A 16,287-nucleotide genomic window follows, 5' to 3' on the forward strand; every position below is an offset into this window, starting at 1 on the left:
AAAAAATATAATTAACCAAAATTCACCTTTACTTTTGTCGACGTTTCAAGGTTCAGGAACACAGAGTATGTGGAAAACTGTCTTGTATCCTGTTGAAAGTTGAAATGATCTTACTAAAGATGGGAACTGAGTTTCCCGGTATGGTAGTCATTAACCACACATGGTCGTTACATTTAAATTTAATTAAAGTTAAATAAATAAGTTTATTTCTTCAAAGTCCACAGGTATTTTGTGGCTGCCATATTGGATGGTACAGAAATATTTCTGTTGTTATAGAACATTATATGGTATAGCACTGCATTAGAAAGTATGTGGTTATGATACCCGAAAAACAGTATTCTTATATAGATACTATTAGACATAATAAGAAACAAACCCGACCATTTTAGTTATGATGAGAATTTTTTTTCAGCTTCTTAAGTTTTTATTTTAATTCTAGTTAGTTAACATGCAGTGTTATGTAACTTTTAGAAGTACAATGTCATGATTCAACAATTCTATCCATTACTCAGTGCTCTGCACTATAAGTATTTTCTTAATCCCCTTCCCCTATTTCACCCACCCCCCTCCTCCTCTCCTCTGAAATCCACCAGTTAGTTGTTCTCTGTAGTTAGAAGTTGGTTTCTTGATTTGTCTCCCTCTCTCTCTTCTGCTTTGCGCATTTGTTTTGTTTCTTAAATGCCACATATAGTGAAATCCTGTGATATTTGTCTTTCTTGGACTGACTCTGCTTAGCATTATACTCTCTAGCTCCATCCACATCATGGCAAAAGGCAAGATTTCATTCTATTTTTAGCTGAATAGTATTCCAGTGTATATGTATACCATTTCTTCTTCATCCATTCATCAATTGATGGACACTTGGGCTGCTTCCATATCTTGGCTCTTGTAGATAATGCTGCTATAAGTAAAGGGGTGCATCTATGCCTTTAAATTAGTGTTTTTGTATTCTTTGGGTAAATACCCAGTAGCGCAATTGCTGAGTCATGGGGTAGCTCTATTAACTTTTTTGAGGAACCTCCATACTGTTTTCCACAGTGGTTGCACCGGTATGCATTCCCACCAGCAGTGAATGAAGGTTTCTTTTCCTCCACATCCTTGCCAACACCTGTTGTTTCTTGGGTTGTGGATTTTAGCCAATGTGACAGTATGAGGTGATATGTTATTGTAGTTTTGATCTGCATTTCTCTGATGATGAGTGATGTTGAGCGTCTTTTCTGTGTCTTTTGGACATATGTATGTCTTTTGAGAAATGTCTGTTTATGTCTTCTGCCCGTTTTTAAATTGAATTATTTAGTTTTGGGGTATAGAGTTTTATAAGTTTATATTATTTTGGATACTCTTTATCGGAGATGTCATTTATAAATATCTTCTCCCATTTTGCAGATTGCCTTTGAGTTTTCTTTATTGTTTTCGTCACTGTGCAGAAGTTTTTTGTTTTGATGTAGTCCCAGTAGTTTATTTTTGCTTTTGTTTCCCTTGCCTTAGGAGACCTATCTAGAAAAATTTTATGGTTGGCCAATCTCAAAGAGTTACCACTTTTGTTCTCTTCTAGGATTTTTATGGTATTTAGGTCTTCAATCCATTTTGGATTTTTTTGTGTGTATGGTGTAAGAAAGTGATGAATATTTCTTGGTCATTTATATGCTAATATGGGTGTTCCCAGTTGTCAGGCAGCTTTTCTCTTTGTGATGAAGATCCTAGGCTCTTCCCTTTTGTGATTTTGTTATGCTGCAAATCCTTGAAGTCCTGCTTCCAGCTGCTGGAAGGGTTCAGTTGCCCTGGCCTCTTCACCACCTTGACCTGAAAGTGATGAAATAAATTTTCCCTCATATTCAGTTGGTGAGAACTACCCATATGGCCCACCTAGATGCAAGGCTTTTTGATAGAAACTCTGCAAAATAAATATGGGGATCCCTGGGTGGCGCAGCAGTTTAGCGCCTGCCTTTGGCCCAGGGCGCGATCCTGGAGACCCGGGATCGAATCTCCTGGTGCATGGAGCCTGCTTCTCCCTCTGCCTATGTCTCTGCCTCTCTCTCTCTCTCTGTGACTATCATAAATAAATAAAAATTAAACAAAATATGAATTTTATATGGAAAAGTAACTAATGAGTTACTGGTTGGCTCAATTGGTTAAGCATCTGTGTTTGGCTCAGGTCATGATTCTAGGGTCCTGAGACTGACCCCCTCGCCAGGCTTCCTGCTTAGTGGGAAGTCTGCTTGCCCCTCCCTCTACTCGTGCTCTTTCTCTCTCTCCCTCTCAAATAAACAAATAAAATCTTTTAAAAAATAGAAAAGTAACTAATGGTTAAGAATAATTTTGTTCATTGTTAAATTGCATTTCTTCATCTTTAGAGTACATATACTATTGTTTTGACAATCTCTGAAAACAAAGTAATATCTTTATTTTCATGTTCTTATACATTTTAACACTTTGGTCCTTGCAGATTAAGAACAGTTAATAAGACCAACATCATTTTTACTTACTTTATATAAGATATTATAGGTCTATGGGAAATTTATATAAAAAGATTATGTATTTTTAAGTGGGCTTTCAACTTTATAGGTAAAACAGTTGTACTCTGTTCCTGCAGGTTTTCTCTTGTGAGCCTGAGTATGATTTAATTTAGAAGACTAGAATGCATATAAAATTTGGATATGCTTATTACATGTAGTGAAGTACACTTGCAAAGGAGGTCTCCCTTGTCATAAACAAAGAGTTACTGGCAGGAATTGTCCCTTATAAATCACTTTCCAAGTTAAAAGATAAATCCATACTCAAAATTTGCAGTTTTATTTTTATTTATTTTTATTTTTTATTGGTGTTCAATTTGCCAACACATAGCATAACACCCAGTGCTCATCCCATCAACTGCCCCCCTCAGTGCCCATCACCCAGTCACCTCCACCCCCTGCCCACCTCCCTTTCTACATTTCCCAGAGTTAGGAGTCTCTCATGTTCTGTCTCCCTTTCTGATATTTCCCACTCATTTTTTCTCCTTTCCCCTTTATTCCCTTTCACTATTTTTTATATTCCCCAAATGAATGAGACCATATAATGTTTGTACTTTTCAGATTGACTTATTTCACTCAGCATAATACCCTCCAGTTCCATCCACGTCGAAGCAAATGGTGGGTATTTGTCGTTTCTAATGGCTGAGGAATATTCCATTGTATACATAGACCACATCTTCTTTATCCATTCATCTTTCAATGGACACCGAGGCTCCTTCCACAGTTTGGCTATTGTGGACATTGCTGCTAGAAACATCGGGGTGCAGGTGTACTGGCGTTTCACTGCATCTGTATCTTTGGGGTAAATCCCCAACAGTGCAATTGCTGGGTCGTAGGGCAGGTCTATTTTTAACTGTTTGAGGAACCTCCACACACTTTTCCAGAGTGGCTGCACCAGTTCACATTCCCACCAACAGTGCAAGAAGGTTCCCCTTTCTCCACATCCTCTCCAACATTTGTGGTTTCCTGCCTTGTTAATGTTCCCCATTCTCACTGGTGTGAGGTGGTATCTCATTGTGGTTTTGATTTGTATTTCCCTGATGGCAAGTGATGCAGAGCATTTTCTCATGTGCTTGTTGGCCATGTCTATGTCTTCCTCTGTGAGATTTCTGTTCATGTCTTTTGCCCATTTCATGATTGGATTGTTTGTTTCTTTGCTGTTGAGTTTAATAAATTCTTTATAGATCTTGGAAACTAGCCCTTTATCTAATAGGTCATTTGCAAATATCTTCTCCCATTCTGTAGGTTGTCTTTAGTTTTGTTGACTGTTTCTTTTGCTGTGCAAAAGCTTCTTATCTTGATGAAGTCCCAATAGTTCATTTTTGCTTTTGTTTCCCTTGCCTTCATGGATGTATCTTGCAAGAAGTTACTGTGGCCAAGTTCAAAAAGGGTGTTGCCTGTGTTCTCTTCTAGGATTTTGATGGAATCTTGTCTCACATTTAGATCTTTCATCCATTTTGAGTTTATCTTTGTGTATGGTGTAAGAGAGTGGTCTAGTTTCATTCTTTTGCATGTGGATGTCCAATTTTCCCAGCACCATTTATTGAAGAGACTGTCTTTCTTCCAGTGGATAGTCTTTCCTCCTTTGTTGAATATTAGTTGACCATAAAGTTGAGGGTTCACTTCTAGATTCTCTACTCTGTTCCATTGATCTATGTGTCTGTTTTTGTGCCAGGACCACACTGTCTTGATGACCACAGCTTTGTAGTACAACCTGAAATCTGGCATTGTGATGCCCCCAGCTATGGTTTTCTTTTTTAATATTCCCCTGGCTATTCGGGGTCTTTTCTGATTCCACACAAATCTTAAAATAATTTGTTCCAACTCTCTGAAGAAAGTCCATGGTATTTTATAGGGATTGCATTAAACGTGTAAATTGCCCTGGGTAACATTGACATTTTCACAATATTAATTCTTCCAATCCATAAGCATGGAATATTTTTCCATCTCTTTGTGTCTTCCTCAATTTCTTTCAGAAGTGTTCTGTAGTTTTTAGGGTATAGATCCTTTACCTCTTTGGTGAGGTTTATTCCTAGGTATCTTATGCTTTTGGGTGCAATTGTAAATGGGATTGAGTCCTTAATTTTTCTTTCTTCAGTCTCATTGTTAGTGTATAGAAATGCCACTGACTTCTGGGCACTGATTTTGTATCCTGCCACACTGCCAAATTGCTGTATGAGTTCTAGCAATCTTGGGGTGGAGTCTTTTGGGTTTTCTATGTATAGTATCATGTCATCTGCAAAGAGGGAGAGTTTGACTTCTTCTTTGCCAATTTGAATGCCTTTAATGTCTTTTTGTTGTCTGATTGCTGAGGCTAGAACTTCTAGTACTATGTTGAATAGCAGTGGTGAGAGTGGACATCCCTGTCTTGTTCCTGATCTTAGGGGAAAGGCTCCCAGTGCTTCCCCATTGAGAATGATATTTGCTGTGGGCTTTTTGTAGATGGCTTTTAAGATGCTGAGGAATTTTCCCTCTATCCCTACACTCTGAAGAGTTTTGATCAGGAATGGATGCTGTATTTTGTCAAATGCTTTCTCCGCATCTATTGAGAGGATCATATAGTTCTTGTTTTTTCTCTTGCTGATATGATGAATCACATTGATTGTTTTACAAGTGTTGAACCAGCCTTGCATCCCAGGGATAAAGCCCACTTGGTCATGGTGAATAATCTTCTTAATGTATTGTTGGATCCTATTGGCTAGTATCTTGTTGAGAATTTTTGCATCCATGTTCATCAGGGATATTGGTCTATAATTCTCCTTTTTGGTGGGGTCTTTGGTTTCAGAATTAAGGTGATACTGGCCTCATAGAACGAGTTTGGAAGTATTCCATCTCTTTCTATCTTTCTGAACAGCTTTAGTAGAATAGGTATGGTTTCTTTTTTAAACGTTTGATAGAATTCCCCTGGGAAGCCATCTGGCCCTGGACTTTTATGTCTTGGGAGGTTTTTGATGACTGCTTCAATTTCCTCCCTGGTTATTGTCCTGTTCGGGTTTTCTATTTCTTCCTGTTCCAGTTTTGGTAGTTTGTGGTTTTCCAGAAATGTGCACATTTCTTCTAGATTGCCTAACTTATTGGCGTATAGCTGCTCATAATATGTTTTTAAAATAGTTTGTATTTCCTTGGTGTTGGTAGTGATCTCTCCTTTCTCATTCATGATTTTATTAATTTGAGTCTTCTCTCTCTTCTTTTTAATAAGGCTGGCTAATGGTTTATCTATCTTATTAATTCTTTCAAAGAACCAACTCCTGGTTTTGTTGATCTGTTCCACAGTTCTTCTGGTCTCTATTTCATAAGTTCTGCTTAAATCTTTATTAACTCTCTTATTCTGCTGGGTGTAGGATCTATTTGCTGTTTTTTCTCCAGCTCCTTTAGGTGCAACGTTAGCTTTTGTATTTGAGTCCTTTCCAGTTTTTGGATGGATGCTTGTATTGCGATGTATTTCCCCCTCAGGACTGCTTTTGCTGTATCCCAAAGATTTTGAATGGTTGTATCTTCATTCTCATTAGTTTCCATGAATCTTTTTAATTCTTCTCTAATTCCCTGGTTGACCCTTTCATCTTTTAGCAGGTTGGTCCTTACACTCCACGTGCTTGAAATCCTTCCAAACTTCTTCTTGTGATTTAGTTCTAATTTCAAAGCATTATGGTCTGAAAATACGCCGGGTACAATCCCAATCTTTTGGTATCAGTTAAGACCTGATTTGTGACCCAGTATGTGGTCTATTCTGGAGAAAGTTCCATGTGCACTTGAGAAGAATGTGTATTCAGTTGCGTTTGGATGTAATGTTCTGTAAATATCTGTGAAATCCATCTGGTCCAGTGTATCATTTAAAGATCTTGTTTCTTTGGAGATGTTGTGCTTAGAAGACCTGTAGATTGCAGAAAGCGCTACATTCAAGTCACCAAGTATAAGTCTATTGTTATCTAAATATTTCTTAACTTTGGTTATCAATTGATATGCTTGGTAGCTCCCACATTCGGGGCATATATATTGAGGATTGTTAAGTCCTCTTGTTGGATAGATCCTTTAAGTATGATATAGTGTCCTTCTTCATCTCTCACTACAGTCTTCGGGATAAACTTTAGTTTATTTGATATAAGGATGGCTACCCCTGTTTTCTTTTGAGGACCATTTGAATGGTACATGGTTCTCCAACCTTTTATTTTCAGGCTGTAGGTGTCCTTATGTCTAAAAAGAGTCTTTTGTAGACAGCAAATAGATGGGTCTTGCTTTTTTATCCAGTCTGAAACCCAAAATTTGCAGTTTTTTAAATTTGTTTTTTGGTGGTTTTGTTTTGTTTTGTTTTGTTTTGTTTTTCTAGATTTTATTTTTAAGAAATCTCTACATCCACCATGGGGCTTGAACACACAACCCCAAGATAAAGTCACATGTTCCATTGGCTGAGCCAGCTGGACGCCCCCCGCCCAAATCTACAAGTTTTATACATGTTAATATCATAATTGGGTATCTTGCATATATGCAAGCATACTTCTCTTTAATGACCTTGGTTGGCACTTACCCCAAAAAAAGATAGTTGAAGGAGTTACACTATGTCCGAATTCATTTTGGCCATTTTCTTTTCTCTAGATATCTCTATCTATAATCTCTACTTCTACCTCTACATCTACCTATCTATCTATCTATCTATCTATCTATCTATCTATCATCTCTACAGACAATCCTCTACACAGTAGTGTGCGATTGTAAAGATGGCTTCACAAACTGAAAAAGCAATTTTAATCATCAAGAGGAAAAATTATGTTTCATCAGTGACCTTTACAAGTTTTTGCTAAAACATTAAAAACTCTCTTACTTTCACTCATAAATGTATAGGGAAATGAAAAAAGCAGTAAAACTCTATTTAGTGTTTTATCATTTGAAACATATTTTGAGAATTAAAGAGCTTTGTTCCTTTATAAAAACTTGTCAAGAGGAGTTTGAACCACATCTGCCTTCTGCTCATCATGTAACTTATGGAATGAATGCCTTCGTGGTCATGGCAAATTGCCTTACTTCTTCTAAATTCAGATCACCTTCTGACATTTCATGCTTTGTGCTTTCAGTGTCATGAAGTATCACCGATTATTCTTTTAATGTGAAATTTATATTTTACAGATATCACTTCCTCTAAGACAACTCGATCCTTTCATCACAACTAGTTTCCTCATGTTTGTTGGTAAGTCCTCTTTCACTATGTTTTTATTGGTCAGATGTCCAGAATCTCTGAAGTGGTAACAGGGTCAATGCTCCTGTGGTCAGCCATGCATGAAAGATTCCAATTTAACTTCCAGTGTCGGTGCTTTTCATTTCTTTGCTCAACTTTCATCTTTTTTGGCCATTTCCCTCTTGATTATCTTTTTTTTGTAGAATGTTTTGTGGGATTTTCACTGGGAGACAAGGGAGCAATGGAACGGCCTGCTTTTTTGTCTGTACATGCACAGAATAACAGATGTACAGTGATCAATCACCAACAGGCTTTGACAGAAGTGCCATGGTTGGTCACTGAAAAGGATGCACATCTATTTTTTTTACATAGAGATTTGTGGATTGAAGAGCTAACAGTAAAGTTTATATTTCAAGTGATTACTCACATTTGATATATTGCAGTAACTGAAATTTGAACCCTGTTGTTAGACACTGGTGGTATTTCACTAAACCATGATAGCTGAAATTTGTATATATTGGAATCATGCAGACAAGGATTGTTTCTGTGTGTGATTTCCTTTTATGGAATCCTCTCTCTGGTCCTCGGATCATTTCCCCTTCCTTGCTATTATTACTACTGCTACATCCCATATAAAATGAACCCCATGAAGCCCTTTATTTATTCTGCTGCAATGTGTCTATGACATAAGCTGGAACAGGTTTGAGGAAAATAAGCATCATTATTCAGAGAAATCCATAAAATATTCGCCTTTGGAAAGTGGATAATGGCTTGAATTAGAGAAAGCTAAAAAAACCCCAAAACAAACACTGCACACTGCAGGGAGGTCCACACCCAAGTGAATCTATACAATCTGTACGCATGGATGTGATTGCATTCCAATTTAAGAGTAAAATATTCATTATTTGAGATAGACAGTATAACTTGAAACTAGTTAATTATTGGATTTGAAAAAGAGCAATGCTGATATTTACAAATAAATTAGATGTGACTCTGGTATGTATACAGAGTAAATCAAAACAGTTTTAAACTATACTTTAGTGGATAAGATTTCTCTTGGTTTATCGATAGTAGAATCTGGATTCATGGTTTTTAAACTTTAAAATGCATTTAAATCGCTGGCAGTTTTTGTTAAAAGATTCTGGGGTAGGGTCTGAGATTTTTTAGTTTTAACTCCTTCTCAGGAAATGCTAATGGAGCTGACCAAACATTGAGTATGAAGAGTTTGGAACTACCTAGATTTTGCTGTATAAATTTAGGAAGCTGATAGCTTTAGCAAATAAAACTACACCATGTTTGAAATTGCTGAATTTGACTATTTTCCACTTCCATGACAGTGGAAAGTACTCACCATTAAGAACAACTTTGGACCTCCCTTATCTTTCAAACTTCTGTCTTGTGTTTGCCTTTCCTTTCTGTGCCTTCTGAAAGATTCCTCTTTCTTTGCTCCTACATCATCACCTTCCATTTATTCACCAGCTCACCAGATCTGGCTTTAGCCTGGTTGTGAATGACTGACGGAGACTTTCTAAATGCACATCAGGACCTCCTTGTAGTCAATGGTGAGATGTGTGTATAAGGTCCGGTAATATTGAGCTGCCTTCATGCAATTCTTCCCTCTTGGTCTCTGGAACATTATTACTAGTTTGTTTGTTTGTTTCTTTTTTCTTAAGATTTTTATTTATTTATTTGAGAGAGAGAGAGAGAGAGAGAGAAAGAGAATGAGAGCAGGAGCAGGAGGAGGGTCAGATAGAGAAACAGACTCCTCACTGAGCTGAGGGCTCAACACAGGGCTCAATCCCAAGACCTTGGGATCATGACCTGAGCTGAAGGCAGACTCTTAAACTACTGAACCACTCAGTCACCCCGACGGATCTTGTTTCTTCTCCAACTTTTCTCATGCCATCTTCTCCATCTCCTGCACCAGCTCTTGTTTGTCCAGCTCTTTCAATGTTCTTCTGCCTTTCCAACTGACCAGCTGCTCACCCACCAGCATTTCCTCTATGACTTCAGTTGCCTATTTACCATGCATATTTCAGTGGCACCCAAATTTTAATCTTTCTGCCTCCAAGACTGTCATAGTTCCACTCCCATAATGACTTTGGGCAAGTTTCTTGACTATCCTGACCTTCATGAGATTCCTCTGATAATATTTCCCATTTCTATGCATGGCAGAGGGGCAAGTTACAGTAACTAGAGCAATCTGAATTTATTTCTCTAGGATGGGACATTCTAGTTTGACCTGAATGCACTTAGAAACAGCTGATTTAATGGATATATCCAATATATGAATATGATATATTTCCTTGGTTATATTTTTAATTATGGGCATCTCTCTCCATTTAAAACCATGCCAAGTATATCAACAATTTTTTTGCTTTTGTTTTTTGAGGGAGTGTGGGGAGGGAAGGGCAGAGGGAGAGGAGAGAGGGGGGGAGAGAGAGAGAGAGAGAGGCTCTTAAGCAGGCTCCATGCCTAGGACAGAGCTGACATGGGGCTCCAACTCATGACCCTGAGATCATGACCTGAGCTGAAATCAGCAGGTTCCCCTAATCAACAACTTATATTAAAGACTACATCATACATCAAACATTTGTTTTTATAGATAGAATTTTTGGAATTATCTACATTTGGAAAATAACTAATTTTGAATTTATCATTCTATTGCTTTACATTAATAAAAATATAATATTATACTAAGACATAGCCTAAAGAATTTTAGAATGAGAAATGAGCTTGATAACCAGTGTATAAGTAAACTATGTGTTTAGTGCATTTAATTCTACACATTTCTTAAATATTTATGAAGCATCATCTTTTGAATAAGTTTTGCAGGCCTTATTTTTCATGAGAAGAAGGCAAATATGTGAATAAGTGATTATAGTCAGATGTGTTAATTTCTGTAGTAAGTATTAGTAAAACACACTTTAGTAACCCAAAGGAGAATACAATCTGTCTAGAGAAGTTATGAGACTTTTCATAAAAGAAGTGTAATTGGATCTTTTGCAGACTTGTCTAGGAGTGAAAAGGGGAGAGAAAAATCCAGATTTGGAGGAGAACATAGGTAAAGACGTTAAACCCAAAAGGTCACTGCAGGTTTGGGCAAAATGATAAACTCTGTAGGTTCACTCCACGTTCTGTGCGGGAGCCAGGTGAAAGCAATAGGGGAAGCCTAACCTGTGGCCCACACTCTAGATTTTCCTCTCTTGAGGTTTAATCCCAGAACCCCGGGATCATGACCTGAGCCAAAAGTAGACACTCAACCACTGAACCATCCAGGTGCCTCTATAGTTCCTAAATATTCACTCATACCCATGAGTGAGGCCCAGCAAATACCTAGCTAAAACTCTCTATCAAGGTAGAAAGTTGTAGGTGAAGAGCTATATAGCTATAGGATAATCATATTTCAAGAGTGTTTTCTTTTAAATAGGTCGATCAGAAAAAGACAAATACCATATTATTTCATTCATATTTGGAATTTAAGAAACAAACCAGGAAAGGAAAAAGAAAGAGAGAAACAAACCAAGAAACAGAGTCTTATTTCTAGAGAACGCACTCATGGTCACCAGAGGGGAGTTGGGTGGAGGGATGGGAGAAATAGGTGATGGGGAATAAGGAGGAATCTTGTGGTGATGAGCACCAGGTGATGTAGGGGTGTGTTGAGTGACCACGTTATATACCTGAAACCAATATAACGCTGTGTGTTATCTCAAAGTACATCATCATAGAACATGACTCAAATTTATAACAAACCAATATGTTTGCTAAGAAATCCTGTGGCAGCCAATGACACCATCGGGAAATAAAAGAGAAAAAAAAAAAAAAGGTGAAGAGAAATGGGTCAAGCAGGGACTGAAGGGAAAAAGGAAGAACAAACATGGATATGAAGTTGGCTGCACTGGACAGCACTGGGCGCTAAGGTGAGAACTGCTCCAGTTTTCCGTTAATGAACAGTCACCATATGTGTTACCTTTAATGCAGTTTACACAGTAGAATATTAAGGACCAGGATACACAAAAATTTTATTTATTTGAGAGAGAGAGAAGGAGCCCAAGCAGGAGGAGCAGAAGGAGCAGGAAGCAGAAGGAGAGGGAGAAGCAGACTCCCCACTGAGCAGGGAACCTGATGCATGGCTTAATCCCAGGACCCCGAGATCATGACCTGAGGCCAAGGCAAACGCTTCACCAACTGAACCACCCATGCACTCCACACAAAGCTTATTCTATACAGCTTCAACTTCCTAGAGATAGTGGGCATGAATAAATTAAAATTAGTGACATCTGGGTAAGTAAAAGTTAAAAAAAATTAAAACCCCAAATATAAAAATCATGTCAAACCTCTTATTTCTCTCTTGAACTTGGGGACCAAATTATGAAATGAGAGTTCTAAACTCTAGTTGGGACTAATCAGCATTGCTATTATGGCTCATTTCTTATTCATTTAAGGTGATTATGCTAATGGAATATTACTATGATGCTTCAAGCAAGCTCTCATTTCATAGGATTTAAATATAGGAGAGGAAGAGGAAGAGAAAAACCCCACCTTTCTAGGACAGCTCTAACTCAGAATACTGTTTGTTTTATTTAGTCTCTTGTTTGTTCTAAGTATAATTCATTCATTTTGCTAGAGGAAATTTAATCTAGAAGAGATTCATTGGGTGTGGCAGATAAAAATCCCTTTTCTCAGTAAAAGACATTTTAATCTCAGAGCATATTCTAGAATAATGAAAGCTATTAAGCAGGCAGCTGTAGCACCCTATAAAAAAACAAAACGAAATAAAACAGTCCAATTGATCAGTAGAGGTTCATAATCATTAGTGTTAGGTAGATGAAATATCCAGATGTTTTATAACAACCAACTTTGTCAAATTGACCAGATATTTTGGCATGGTGTGGACAAAGTCTTAGTTCTGTAAACATTAAATTACATGACATCAGATTTTCTGCTGAGGATAACTCTGGTGACTGAATTCAACGTTAAACATTCTGTTAAAAAAAAAAGTAGTGATTTGGGGGCACTCAGCTGGCTCAGTCGATACAGTGTGCAACTCTTGATCTTGGGGTTGTGAGCTTGAGCCCCACATTGGGTATAGAAATCATTTAAGAATAAAATCTTTTTTTTTTTAAAGTAGTGATTTTGTTTTACTGTACCAAAAAAAAAAAAAAAGGTTTAAATTATCTTGTATTGAAGTGAATTTATTTAGAAGTGATTGGAGCATATGTAAAAACTTAAAAACATGCTTAGTGGGGGAGGGGAGGTGACTCCCTAGAACAATACAGATTTCTCTATCAAAAATATTTTGCAATTATAGAGTTCTCTTCATTTTTCAGAAGTTTCCATTTATATTTTCTCATTTAATGCTCCAAACAGTTTTTTTTCAAGTAGTGCAAATTATTACATTTTTTTTCCAAGTCAGAGGTGAAGAAAATGAATCTCAGACAGGTGACCTGCCTAGCCTAGAGTGACAGATTGTTACACTAATCCTCCTCAGACGGTTCATATGTCCCTGTATCTACTCCCTTATGTTGTCTACACCTGCTCTAACTCATATTGTTTTTGGCTAATGGAACAATAGCAAATGGGGTACAAACAGAAGCTTGACGGGTGCTTGTGCAATCGTCTTTCTATTTCCTCCTGCTGGGAATCTGTGCTACTGGGTGTCTTCTGGATGGGCCTCTTCTGGGCTGGGCTGAGGCCTCAGATATGTGGATGAGGTCAGCCTCCATCTACAGCTCCAGCAAGACAGCCAAGGGGGTAGAACCAGCCAGACAACCCTCAGAATCAGAAATTAATAGTCGATTGTTGTTTTAAGCCACTACCTTTGGGGATGATTTTGAAAGCATCAAACACTAACTCATAAACCTCAAGTCAAAAGAAGGGAGAGGGGCAAGACCACAGCCCAGAACTTTGGGATCCAATTTCAGCGTTCTGCTGGGGAATGGAAAAGTGGGTATTTTACCCAGAAGTCGAAAGAAATTGATCTAAAGGATTTCGAAGATTGGAAAGGGAGAAATTAGATCCTTTTACAGTGACTCTCAGAGACTCTAGTTTTCTCTGCTTTTTACAAAATTCTTTTATCTTCATAATTAAATAACTGTTATCTACAGGCTCATTTCCCCCCTCCTTTGTTTAATTGTTCTATCATCTCTCACATCATAATGTGTGGGTTTTATGAAAGGTTGAGTTTTCTAAAATGTAAGATAAAACTGTTCAGGTTTGTTCATTTATTGTCTTGACATGTTTATAATTCATGGTTTATGTATTTTACCTTCTATAGGCCTGTGGAGCTGAATAAAATAACCAAGGTAGCATAGGGCGACAGGTTTTTTTTTGTTTGTTTGTTTTTTGCTTTTTGTTTTTTTTTTAAATTTTCAATCTTCCCTCTGTAGGGGTTGTGCATACTCAAGGCAGTCATTCACAACTGCTTAAAAATAAAACACGTTATTTTTGTTGTTTCACATGACACAAAAATATCATGCAGAGTATCCCAACGAAAGCAAACATTTTGTGTTTTCAATATTTATTATCTTAGTAGGTTGCTTTGGTGAATTTCCTTCAACTCTTCATCAGTTTCTTCTGGTTCTGTACCAAGATTGATCTTTTGCAAGCCCCAGATGATTTTTTTTTTTGAAAGTAAGATTGAATTTGAATGGAGATGGGGAAGCAGGTCCAACAATAGTTTTTGCGGGAGGCTGGCTGCAACTTTGAAGTCCAGCGCTGTAGCCATGGCTTCATAATGCCCCACTGGAAAAAAAAATCCCACAGAAAAGTAAACATTTTGACAAGGATCTAGACATCAATTGGAGCTTATCCAGTATTAAACAGAAACACATGCTTTGTTCAAGGCATTTGCAGAAACAAAACCATCCTGCCTTCTTTATTTATTTCTTTAAAGCTCCGTCTTCTATTTATGCTATGTCATGACTAAAGGCGGCCATGAATTGGAAACAAAGGGAAATTCTCCCAAGTAGAGTCCGAAGCACATCTAGCCTCCCTCCCTTGTGCCTTCACCCGTGACCACAAGGCCTGAGCTCTCACCCTCCTCCACCATGCCCTTCTGCGTGTTACTATAAATGTGCCATGGCCAGGTATTAATTATATGCCAATAACAAGAAAGCCGAACATGCACCTCTTCCTCTGAGGAGAGTGCTGAGAGTCAATCCTCTTTTTGGCTTTCTTTTCAGCTTTATTTGAACAGTACCTGCTGATGCTGGGGTTCCCTGTGACAGGGAAGCTTCCCATTCTGTAAGTGGGGAGTGCGCCTCCCTCTCTAAACAAAAAGTTGGAGATGTTTGAAAAGTTATATCATACACCAGTGCCAGGAGAGGGCCCAATGTGCATCTCCTGGAACATACAAGCCCCAGATTTAAAGGACTATGATCTATGATGTGGTACAGACAATAGGGACACAAAACCCAACAGTCAAAGAGCTTTGCCAAAAAAAAAAAAAAAAAAAAAAAAGCTTTGCCAGTCCTGTGGGATAAAACGAAAGCAAATGCCCCCCTATCCACAAACCTATAATATTTTTCTTTGTTTTTATAGGAATTGTACAACAGAGTAATTAGCTAAACTTTTCACTTCAACTCATTATATTAGTGTGGACTTGTTGCCTTTTTGATTCTATTAAAAACAGACAACTGGAGTATTTGTAGACTATAGATACAATGGAGTGCTGACAGTGTTTTGGCAAAATTTCTTTAAAGATCATTTAGTTTCTAATCATTATAAAATAATCCTCTGAGTAAGGCAGTTTTACATATTAAATTCTACAATTACCTGTTTGTAAAATTTACAGGCAGTAAAATGGGAGAACATCTGTATTTAATATTTCTTTAAAATCAAGTTGTAACTGATGTTTCCAAGACCACCCACCTGACAGATGAGGAGGTATAAAATGGTCATAAAATATGACTCTAGACCCAAATAGTCATTCCATCACTCATGCTCACCATTTTGCTTTTTCGATGGAACTCGAGCTCCTTTCCTCCTTTTCCAAGAATTTTCTACTCAGAAATAGGTCTAAGAGGGGGCCTGCACACATTTATCCACTAAGAGCAGCTTTCGCTGCTTAGAATGGCCCTGTGTTGGTCCTCCACAGCTGTGCCATTGGTATCGCTGTCCTGGGCACCATCTTTTGGAAACTACTGGCCACATTGGAGATCTCACTCTGTCATGGAAGAATGGCCATGGATAGAAGCACTCCTTCATCCTGCTGCCTAATGGTAGACTACACCATTAGCCCCATCCTGGGTTGGGGCATGGCTGTCTCTCATAGCGCCATTGGGACCACATCTCTTCCATCACCATTCCTCAGAAATATTAAGACTCTCCTCTCCCTTTGTATGGTCAGACTCTCCAGCTGGATTTCATATGAAATTCCTCACACATTCAGTCCATTTCCAGGGCTCCCATCCTAATTTATTTATTAAATATCAACACCATTGGTCATACAGCAAGTTAATGGAAGCTTTACCCTCAAATTTTAAGATTAATGAAATGAGATCATTCAGACTTGTCAATACAAACCAAAGCCCCTGGGGTATGTGGAGGTTTATAAGGACACGCTCATATGGAGTATTTTAAGGAAAACCATTTTCAGACTGCCCA

General features: G+C 37.9%; 1 protein-coding gene across 12 annotated transcripts in view; it reads left to right on the forward strand.

The window, feature by feature from the left end:
- The window catches only part of LOC118349920 (uncharacterized), a 586,341-nt gene that overhangs the window by 563,783 nt on the left and 6,271 nt on the right, over positions 1-16,287 (forward strand). For 8 of the 12 annotated variants that reach the window (XR_007408488.1, XR_007408489.1, XR_007408491.1 and 5 more), the window contains one exon: positions 7,632-7,692. Coding sequence is in view for 1 of the 12 variants with exons in the window: in XM_049106059.1 (XP_048962016.1) it covers positions 7,632-7,692 (61 nt within the window). In the remaining 11 variants the exon portion in view is untranslated. Of the gene's footprint in view, positions 1-7,631; positions 7,693-11,449; positions 11,601-16,287 lie in introns of all 12 variants that reach the window. The other 4 variants (XR_007408490.1, XR_007408493.1, XR_007408494.1 and 1 more) reach the window with 1 other exon arrangement.

The sequence above is a fragment of the Canis lupus genome, chromosome 35 (assembly GCF_003254725.2).
Source record: "Canis lupus dingo isolate Sandy chromosome 35, ASM325472v2, whole genome shotgun sequence".
Taxonomy (NCBI): Eukaryota; Metazoa; Chordata; class Mammalia; order Carnivora; family Canidae; genus Canis; species Canis lupus.